General features: G+C 38.5%; 1 protein-coding gene across 1 annotated transcript in view; it reads right to left on the reverse strand.

Moving 5' to 3' along the window:
* Positions 1-12,188, reverse strand: part of LOC117302912 (calcium/calmodulin-dependent protein kinase type 1-like) — a 105,428-nt gene that overhangs the window by 42,624 nt on the left and 50,616 nt on the right. The window contains exon 7 of the mRNA XM_033786895.1: positions 3,271-3,349. Within this exon, the coding sequence (XP_033642786.1) occupies positions 3,271-3,349 (79 nt within the window). The remainder of the gene's footprint in view (positions 1-3,270; positions 3,350-12,188) is intronic.

A 12,188-nucleotide genomic window follows, 5' to 3' on the forward strand; every position in this document is an offset into this window, starting at 1 on the left:
TTAAGGTCCGTTTCTGGGGCGGAAAATTTTTCAAAGCTTCATAACTAAAATCTTACCTGCAACAAGCCACTAATTTCAACAGAATCACATTCTATGGCGGCATACTTTTTTCTGCGGTGGGTTTTGGTCCTCATATATTCCTCACAAATCAGTCATTTTCGTGAAATAATGCAGCTCCCAACGTAAAAAAAATCCCGTTTTGATCGTTTTCTCACAGTGTTGCCGTGCGTACGCCTATACATTCGCGTGCAAGACGCATGATGCAAGACGCATTAATTCTTGGTCACCATTATCTTGACTGCACAGCGTTAACACGCAAACGCAACGCAATGTTTGCGCGTCGTGCGTCTTGCGTATACACGGCAGACTGTGAGAGTACGAACAAAAATTTTGAATTTCTTAACGTTGGGAGCTGCATTATTTCATGAAAATTACGGATTTGTGAAGAATATATGACGATCAAAACCCACCGCTGAAAAATATATGCTGCCATGGAGTGTGAATCTGTTGAAATTAGTGGCTTGTTGCAGGTAAGATTTGAGTTATGAAGCTGTGAACATTTTCCGCCCCAGAAATGTACCCTGATGTCCAGGGCGTCACTGTAGTACAATACGAAAGTGTAACGCCGCCAGGGCTACCTCTGTGATAACATATCTTTTAGAAAGAGGTAACTTCTCACAAAATTTTTTAAACACTTCAGGCCTGATACCTTTTTAATATTCATCTTAAAGCACAGACACTTGTAAAACACGGATGTTTTTATTCATTCCTTTCATTATTCTCTTGCAACTTCGATGACCAGCCGAGTCCAAGACTTTTTGTTTTATGCACAATTTGGGGATACACAAAGTGAGGATACTGGTCTTTGACAATTACCAAACATGTAAAGTGCCTTTGAAGTCTGATGATCCTTCTCAGGTATCCACATATTTATGCAGATACCCTTAAACTGCCTCTAACCTCACCAGAAGTCTGCTATGTACTTGACTTGTAAATCTCTTTCTTATTATCGTATAAATAGTTATCTCAAAATAATTAAGGTCCCTTGGAGGAAGAATCACTAACTATCGGCACCTGCTAATGAAAAACACTCCAAGGTATGCTTAGTATTCACTGATTAACCATCATCTACATCAGCTTCCCCTTCAGATATGGAAATGGGCTTCCTTAGGAGCCATCAACATGTAAAGTATGTGTCTTTCCTGGCCTTAGCTTCCTGGCATTATCTTTCTGGACAATTTTTCATGAAAACTGACTTGCTAACTAAATCAGTGAAAGTATGTACATGTGCTACTAGCTAAGCAGAGTCAAAACACGGAAAGTGTTCCCCAAACAAATTTTTTTTTTTTAAAGGTAGTGGACACTATTGGTAATTACTCAAAATAATTATTGGCATAAGACCTTTCTTGGTGACGATTAATGGGGAGAGGTTGATGGTATAAAACATTGTGAAAAACGGCTTCCTCTGAAGTGCCATAGTTTTCGAGAAAGAAGTAATTTTCCACGAATTTGAAGAACTTGAGGTCTCGAAATCAACCATCTAAACGCACACAACTTCGTGTGACAAGGGTGTTTTTTTCTTTCATTACTATCTCACAACTTCGATGACCGATTGAGCTCAAATTTTCAAATGTTTGTTATTTTATGCATATGTTGAGATACACCAACTGTGAAGGCTACTCTTTTACAATTACCAATAGTGTCCACTGCCTTTAATGGCATGCGAAGGTTCTTCCATCTTGCTGAGAAATGATCAGCTGGTTGGATAAAAGGATCTTGTTTGTACAAGACCAACCTTTGGAGCAGTTTCAAATATTTCCATCTCCAATCTTGCTGGTAATAGATCAGTGGGTCCAGAAGACACGCGATTGTTTGCACCGAATCGCCACAAATGTACATGTTTGACCAGTTTGAAATTTCAACTGGATTACTTTTTAATGTTTCTCTTACACCTTGTACATGTACACCTTGTACTACCCTAGCCCCGTATTTGCCTGAGCTTAGCTTTATGCTTTACAGCTCCATGAAGATAGCCTTTGGTCATACATTCGTTGTAGCTCTAACAACTGCTACATAAATAGGACAAGCTTGACATACACGTTTCCACAAAGCACATTTTTATGGCAGCATTTGCACACATTTTGTCTAAATGTGTGCACATTCTGGAGGCTGTCAAAAAAAAAATCATCATAAACAAACAAGCAAACACAGCAAGCCCCCAAAAGTATTTGTTCATAATAGTTCCTTCACAGTTCCATGTTGTGGTTTAATTTGTCTCAAGAGGCCCCTTGGGAGACTGCCAGAATCACTGATGGATTCCCTGAATAAATAAGACCAATAACAACATAGATAAATTGTCCAAAACTGAGCAAAAACAGTGATATGGTATTCCACTGTTTGCCCCTTGGCAAATCTTTACCGTTTGTAAAAATGTACAGAAATGCAAACAGTGTGCCTTCAGGGACAACATTAGCGTCAGACTGCAAACCTTGAATGAGCTGAATGAGAACTATGAGTTGAGGGCATCAAAGCTCTCCAATGTGGCTCCCTGATGATTACTGAACAAACAGGCAAGTGTCTTGTTGATTCAGGGTTGACAATAAGGAAAAAGTGCCAAGTTTAGCTGGGGAATATGACGGAATACACAGTGGGTGAAATTTCTCATATACCTGGGACACTGTTTTGTTTTGTTTTGTTTTGATGAAAGCATGAAGACTCCCAGAATAAAGGTTCCGGGAAAACAAAGATTGTGATGGAAGGTCCCTTTGGCACTGTCCGTCAAAGGAGCACAGGAGGCTGGCTATTTAGGTGTAGTTTGTCAGAGCTGACTGGGCCAAATTTCATAGAGCTGCTAAGCACAAAAATTTGCTTAGCATGAAATTTCTGCCTCGATAAAAACAGGATTACCAACAAAATTTCCACATGATTTTCAGGATGAGCAAACATCAGCTGAATACCAGTAACAAGCAATATGCAACAAATGGAAATTTTGTTGGTAGTCCTGTTTTTCTCAAGGAAGAAATTTCATGCTAAGCAAATTTTTGTGCTTAGCAGCTCTATGAAATTGGGCCCTGGTCTCAAAGCATTAAAATCAAGAGCATGAGTTTGAAACCCTTTCTTGACACTGGGCATTCTTCTATTATTATTACTGTTATTATATAGGGAATGTCCATGTTGATACATATGCCTGTAGCATACATGTAGGGGACACCATGTGTGTGTTTTTGACTTTTAGCCACAATTTTGAAATTGGATGTCTGAACTACTCACCATGGATGTGCTATTGCCTGTTGACATGTATATCTCTCTTTGTGGTCCACCTTCATTAGATGACTGATGAAGTCTTTAGCTGCAGATAAGAACAAGAAGAATACTCAGGTAAAAAACAAATGTCTACATTTCATTGCGAAACAGAACTGTACCGCCCACGTAGTAGTTTTTTGGTACTGTTGTACATTTTAGAATTCATTGTTGTATATGAAGGCATACAACTTGATCAGGATAGGCCATTTACTACCTACTTTTACGGAAGAGAAAAATTACAGGTATAACGATTATGAATTGATAATAATGAGCACTGATGTATCTGCCACAGATGGGAGCTTATGGCACTAATAGCTGTTCATTGTCTAACATTAGGAGCGCAGAATTCAGAATATGAGACCCATTTTGCAACAAGACACGAGAAAGACAAACACACGACACAAGTAAAAAACATAATCAAACTATAAACAAATAAAGGGAGCACTAAAATCTGAAGACAATGACATTGGAAAACTGCTTTTTTCACTTCAAAGTTTTATATTTAAGAAAAAAAATACTATTAATATTTTTCAGGTTAACAAGAGTTCTTAAAAAATACATTTCTGCAAAAAAGTAGTTAATGACCGGCTGTTTTGATTCTAGCAGACTCTCAAAGGCTAAATAAATAACTTTCTTGTAAAAAATAAGAAAGATCCTGCAACTTGTGACTTATCAACAACACTAAAAGACCAACACATTAAAGAAAGCCAGGGAACAATACCAAATATCAAATAACGGATCAAGTCGTCTTCCAGTTTCAACCAGAAAAACCTTGAACTGCACTCCCTCCAGCTGAGCAAACCTTCCTTATTTGTGAAATCTCATTCTTGTCTCCAGTTGGTGCCCCATAAGGCAAGCTTATCTAGTCTAGTAGACGCTGCAATCACCTCCCAACTAGTAGACGCTGCAATCGCCTCCCAAGTGTGCATGTTTCATTATTAATCATAATGGATGAGGAATGATTGTAGAGCACCCATTGTGGCTGTATGTAACGCTGGCTGAGTTCTTGGGTAGCTCTGCACAATAAGCATCCGATGCCATTGAGCGGTGTTAGACTCTCTGGTTCCAGGGGATAACTTATCAACTTTATTAAAGATAAGGTATATTGGATTGGACAGGAAGGAGAAAACTTCAGCATTTCCTACATGTTAGGTTCTCTGAATCAAGATATGGCTACTGCACCTGGTATGCCTACCATTTTAAATTGTCGAGTTAAACAGTTTTGATACCTTTTGTTTATCAAGTTTTTGGCCAAAAGGATCCCTTCTCAGGGTGAATGAAGATGTACATGTATGTGATATAATTTACCTGTACAAGTTTCAGCCTCATTAATCATCAAGTTTTTTTGAGAGAGAAAAAATGTGAAAATCACAAAGCAATGTTCTGTACCCTTTAAAATGTTGGCAAAACTGCCGCTATCCACTAAGCTTACTCTGGTTGTGTCAGTATATTGAACAGTATTGGTCAGATTACTGTGCTTTCCTGGACAGATACAAATTACTCTATCATCGGGCCCACTTTCATACAAAAATATTGTATAATATGTTTCTGCTAAGCCAAAACAAAACAGGAAACCTTCCACAAACTGTACACGGGACATATTTGATGGTTACCTATTTTGGTGAGCATATTATTTTGTTGCGTTTGGTGCTTAGAGCTAAATGTGCTTAAATCAAATTGGGCCCTGTGTACATGTACATGTAACTGTGTAATTATGACCCGAAATGCCATAAAATGACTTTGGTGGTAGATGTACAAGTGTACTGTGCAAAGCAACATTTGCTGAGGCTTTTCCAACCAAAAGTGTTCTCATAGGTTTTACAAAAACAAAGGTAGTCTTAGTCTTAGATAAAGTCTTATAGCTTACATCTGCAGTGTGTGTAAACAGTAATGTGTACATGTAATGCCAACAAACAAAGGTATAAATGCCTCCGAGAGTTGTCTATGACTAAAAGGTGCCTTACAGAGAGGCACATCAACTCCATGTACAAATGTCCATCACTCTTCGATTTGATGGTATTCCCATTGCATATAATGGCACTGTTGCACAACTTTACTTTTTAGTACCTGCTACGCACAAGTAAGTACATTTTAAATCTCAACTCTTCCTTTGAAACACACTGTACACATGAAGCTGGGCAAGCACGTACACGAGTACATGAACATGATTTGTGTATAAGTACTAAGCATCCACGTACATAATGTATGATGGTATGCATACGCACACAGTACATAGTCTTGAACAAGTATAAATGCAGATGATACGCATACATATATTGTACGCGGTACATGTACTAAGATCCAAATGACAATCCAAATAATAAGCTGTTATGAATATAGAGCAGCATATGGTGATGCACAGTGGTCTATTTATGGCGCGTCATTATTCCCCTGCTGTTTGGACAAACATCACTTCAAGATCCTTGTCATTTATACAATACTGCACCTGATCATGAACAGCTCCGGAATAACACAAGGAAGACAGGCAACGGCGGAAGACTCAAGACACAAACATCTTAGTAATTGATCACAGCTATTACTTTTATAAGCTCTGTATTTGGTGGACGGGGAAATTAATTGTACTCCCCCGGGTTCCTCCGTTAAAATCTAATAAGTATTAATAGTGAAAGTCTGCTAATTATCTGTTTGGCTTCCGGGGACCGACAAACAAGCTGAACTTTTCCGACGATGATGTAATTTAGCGAGTAAAAAAAGTTGTCACAAAAAAATGGATTGCAAAACTTGGTTTTCCCCTCAACACAGTCCCAGTGCAAAGGTTTTAATAATAATAGTCGGCTCCTTAGAGTAGGGCTCAAACCGATCACCCAGCGGTGCTCATGGTACTCCCTGGTCATATTTATTTAATTTCTATTTTTCTGATCAGCAGAGTGTGGGTTCAAGTCCTGCATGGTCACTAGTGTGAGACACTTTATTTGTTAACCATTATTGCTTTGCCCTCGGATGGGACATAAAGCTCTACATGTACATGTAGATCATGTGTGTTGAGTAATGCATCTCAAAGAACCCAGTACACTTATTGCATCTCAAAGAACCCAGTACACTTATTGCATCTCAAAGAACCCAGTACACTTATTGCATCTCATAGATTTCAGTACACTTATTGCATATCAAAGAACCCAGTACACTTATTGCATCTCATAGATCCCAGTACACTTATTGCATCTCAAAGAACCCAGTACACTTATTGCATATCAAAGATCCCAGTACACTTATTGCATCTCAAAGAACCCAGTACACTTATTGCATCTCAAAGAACCCAGTACACTTATTGCATCTCAAAGAACCCAGTACACTTATTGCATCTCATAGAACCCAGTACACTTATTGCATCTCATAGAACCCAGTACACTTATTGCATCTCAAAGAACCCAGTACACTTATTGCATCTCATAGAACCCAGTACACTTATTGCATCTCAAAGAACCCAGTACACTTATTGCATATCAAAGAACCCAGTACACTTATTGCATCTCAAAGAACCCAGTACACTTATTGCATCTCAAAGAACCCAGTACACTTATTGCATCTCAAAGAACCTAGTACACTTATTGCATCTCAAAGAACCCAGTACACTTATTGCATCTCAAAGAACCCAGTACACTTATTGCATCTCAAAGAACCCAGTACACTTATTGCATCTCAAAGAACCCAGTACACTTATTGCATATCAAAGAACCCAGTACACTTATTGCATCTCATAGAACCCAGTACACTTATTGCATCTCTAAGAACCCAGTACACTTATTGCATCTCAAAGAACCCAGTACACTTATTGCATATCAAAGAACCCAGTACACTTATTGCATATCAAAGAACCCAGTACACTTATTGCATCTCAAAGAACCCAGTACACTTATTGCATCTCATAGAACCCAGTACACTTATTGCATATCAAAGAACCCAGTACACTTATTGCATCTCAAAGAACCCAGTACACTTATTGCATCTCATAGAACCCAGTACACTTATTGCATCTCATAGAACCCAGTACACTTATTGCATCTCAAAGAACCCAGTACACTTATTGCATCTCATAGAACCCAGTACACTTATTGCATCTCATAGAACCCAGTCATTTATTGCATATCAAAGAACCCAGTACACTTATTGCATCTCAAAGAACCCAGTACACTTATTGCATCTCAAAGAACCCAGTACACTTATTGCATCTCAAAGAACCCAGTACACTTATTGCATCTCAAAGAACCCAGTACACTTATTGCATCTCAAAGAACCCAGTACACTTATTGCATATCAAAGAACCCAGTACACTTATTGCATCTCATAGAACCCAGTACACTTATTGCATCTCAAAGAACCCAGTACACTTATTGCATATCAAAGAACCCAGTACACTTATTGCATCTCATAGAACCCAGTACACTTATTGCATCTCATAGAACCCAGTACACTTATTGCATCTCAAAGAACCCAGTACACTTATTGCATCTCAAAGAACCCAGTACACTTATTGCATCTCAAAGAACCCAGTACACTTATTGCATCTCAAAGAACCCAGTACACTTATTGCATCTCAAAGAACCCAGTACACTTATTGCATATCAAAGAACCCAGTACACTTATTGCATCTCAAAGAACCCAGTACACTTATTGCATCTCAAAGAACCCAGTACACTTATTGCATCTCAAAGAACCCAGTACACTTATTGCATATCAAAGAACCCAGTACACTTATTGCATATCAAAGAACCCAGTACACTTATTGCATCTCAAAGAACCCAGTACACTTATTGCATCTCATAGAACCCAGTACACTTATTGCATATCAAAGAACCCAGTACACTTATTGCATCTCAAAGAACCCAGTACACTTATTGCATCTCATAGAACCCAGTACACTTATTACATCTCATAGAACCCAGTACACTTATTGCATCTCAAAGAACCCAGTACACTTATTGCATCTCAAAGAACCCAGTACACTTATTGCATCTCAAAGAACCCAGTACACTTATTGCATCTCAAAGAACCCAGTACACTTATTGCATATCAAAGAACCCAGTACACTTATTGCATCTCAAAGAACCCAGTACACTTATTGCATCTGAAAGAACCCAGTACACTTATTGCATCTCAAAGAACCCAGTACACTTATTGCATATCAAAGAACCCAGTACACTTATTGCAACAGTGGCTTATGAATGGCATGCCCCGCAGCACCTTGTAGACCCTCATAAGGTGTCACATGAGTCAGTCAAAAACTTAAATCTGTCTCAAATTATTTTGACTTTGCCCAAACGCCTTGAATACCTAATTGACTCTGTCGGACTCCGGTAGTGTAAATATTAATTGTTTCAGTCACAATTTAAACGCCTTGTGTCCAGAAACTGTCCCAATTCCCTGAACATAGAACGGGTACTACTGTGTTCACTTAATATCCCCTAACAGGATCATAAAGCAGTCAGTCCAATCCATCATATTGTCATTAACTTTTCATTAATGACATATTAGTGGTTCAAGCTGTGTGCAGTCGCTGATTGGAATGCACCTGGATGATGGATGAACCATGTTAACACAACAATGATGTCCAACGAAACAGCTCAAAATCAGTTCAAGACATCACTTTTAAAGGCACTGGACACTATTGGTAATTACTCAAAGTAATTATGAGCATAAAACCTACTTGGTAACGAGCAACGTATAGCTGTTGATCGTTATAGAGAGAAAAAGTGTGTGAAACAACTCCCTCTGAAGTAACATAGATTCTGAGAAGAAGGTAATTTCTCACTCGAATACATGTAGATTAATCTAATAGCATCTGAACACACACATATTTGTGCAACAAGGATATTATTTTTTTCACAATTCTTTGGCAACTTCGATGACCTATCTATCTATCTATCAATCCGTGTCTATCGATGATCAATTGAGTCAAAATTTTCACAGAATTTTTATTTTATGCATATATATGCTGGGATACACCAAGTGAAAATACCAGTCTTTGACATGTCTGCTGGTGCGATAACTTGTGTACACTGACTTGAAAAGGACGCCCACATGTACTAATAATAATGGACATCTGTGCAGAGATGGTATCCACTAATTTTGATGCTCACATGGTGATTGAACATAATTCCCTGGTCCCAGGGCCATTTATTTAATTCCTTAAACGATCTTGCAGCTCCCTGGGAGAATACATCATGAGCTGCCTAGCATTTACTGCAGCACATGCAGACTAAATCAATCCCAAGAAACATCTCTGCCATCACTGGTGTTACAATTTAAAGGCAGGGTGTGATTTTGGTAAATACCCCACAAGTTAAAGGAACACGTTGCCTTGGATCGGACGAGTTGGTCTATAAAAATCGTTTGTAACCGTTTTTTTAATAAAATGCATATGGTTGGAAAGATGTTGTAAAAGTAGAATACAATGATCCACACAAGTTTGCCTCGAAATTGCGTGGTTTTCCTTTTACTTTGCGAACTAACACGGTCCGCCATTTATGGGAGTCAAAATTAATGGCCGACCGTGTTAGTCGACGAGGTAAAAGGAAAACCGTGCAATTTCGAGGCATGTTTGTGTGGATCATTGTGTTCTACTTTTACAACATCTTTCTACCCATATGCATTTAATAAAAAAACGGTTACAAACGCTTTTCAAAGACCAACTCGACCGATCCAAGGCAACGTGTTCCTTTAATGACCAGCTATCTCTGTGAAGAGCTGTTGATTTGATTTTATCATAAAACATTGTTAGAAATGACCCGATTTAGTTTAATAGTAGGCCAGTATAAATGTAGAAAAGCAAGAAACCTTTCTCAGATGACCAATTAAGCCATAACTTTCATAGGTATGTTATTTAATGCATATGTTGGGATACACTAAGTGAGGAAACCGGTCTTTGACAATTACCACAAGTATACCCTGCCTTTATTAGTGTTTTTCAAAATGTAAAAATTCTACAAAAATGTAACTGGTGGCAACCCATACAGAGAAACATGAGAGCAGTAATTCTGACATACACTAGCAAAACCAATAATGCGACAAGAATCTGAAACGGATCACCTACTGCGTATTTACCAAGAAGTCTCGACTTGAAAGTTCTGAGACCTGTTTTTCAGCAATGTGTAACTACTACCCCCTGGGAACCCCCTATGAACGGAAGACTTGATCTGTCAACTCAGGGCACTATGACTCCTTGATGTCACTGCCTAATCACAGAAACCTTCTTTGGTGTTAAAATATATTCCAGTCTTAAAGGCACTAGACGTCTTCGGTCCTTGCCACTCATGTTAACTGGTCAAAGACCAGACTAACTTTTAGAACCATCCAGACACACAGAGTTGAACACGATCGGGTTAAACCATGACTTTAGTGCTGTGTCTAAACGACCAGTGCCTTTAAAATATATTCAAGTCTTAAACACACCTGTGCCTCACGTATTGTACAGGACTGTTTTGAAATGCATGCTGATTACCATGGTGTCCCCCTACAGCACCTTCCCTTAATCCCTAAAGATGGCATCAATGGTCTCCCATTGGGAACCCCTTAGGTATGTATTAACTGCCCAAGTAAATCTGACGTCATAATCTGACATAAAAACATTGTCTACCATGAGCATGAGTGCCTGATATGTGATTGAGTTCATATCAGACCTAAATTCGAGTAGACAACAATGTAATCACATGGTGTAACCGCCGCCGACCAAACCATGCAGACATGAGAGTCATTGCTGAGATAAAGTCTGAAAGAAGGATAAACATTTTAGGGGGTAGATTGATGTCAACATTAAATGTCAATCATGATGACAAACAAAACAAAAACAAAACCAAAAAAGCAATACGAGACCCAAGACTAGGAATATACTAAGCATATATTTGCATTTTCTATCCTCCAGTCAGAAAAAAGGAATTCTCTAGAATTACAAGCTTCATTCATAGAACTTAGAAGAAGATTTTGATTTAGAACCATAATATTTCAGCTCACCTGTTACTATCCAACTATGTACCCAACAAACCACCCTCCCAATCTGAACACCCCACCCCTTACCTCCTGCTCCATCAGAGATTAAACCCCGATGAGAAATCCAATTTACTTCACAACGTGATAAGAATCCACACAAACCAATTATTTTCATCCCTGAAGATCTCAGCAAATTGCCAATTGCGAACAAAATCCTCCGCCCCATAAGGGCTGGGCGGACATCGAGATGGCAGTTTTTAATGGTCACACCGGATGCACAATAAAACTGATGCCATTAATCATGTGTGCAGCAGAGCGTATCTGGATAAATATTAACCATAATGATGTGTGGATGCAACGTCTTACAGGATATTAAAAAATTACATGTACTGTGAGCAATCAACTTAAAAGCATCCATTAACCATCCCTGCATTAATATTAGTCTTGATTAGCGACTTTTGTTTTGGGAGCGTAGTCGCCGAAATCACAACAAGAATTACCGGAGTAAAGAAATATTTGACTATACAGTGCTAACACACATCGGTATACATATGGGTAATACATATTAATAAGAGATATCAAAAACAAACTGGATCAAAACGATTACTTGATGCTTTTGGCACTTGGACCCACCCACATATTTTTTGGGACTAATTTTGAACATTCAAGACATGTAACACACATGCACCATGTTGAGCAAACTGTGACTGAGAATGTTCCCCTGTCTCCCCTACATGTATGTTAAAGATGCTATGTCAGATTTTTGGCAGATTTGGCCCAAAAATTTTTGATGGGGGTCGAGAAAGTTACAAGCTTTCATTTGAGCCATTGCTCGAAAAAGTGCGCCAATTATTAGTAGCAGTGAAATAAAGTGCTCAAAATTAATTTTTGTCGGGATACCAACAATATATCACTTGACCAATTCTTATGTGTTTTATAAG

This window comes from Asterias rubens, chromosome 2 (genome assembly GCF_902459465.1).
Source record: "Asterias rubens chromosome 2, eAstRub1.3, whole genome shotgun sequence".
NCBI lineage: Eukaryota > Metazoa > Echinodermata > Asteroidea > Forcipulatida > Asteriidae > Asterias > Asterias rubens.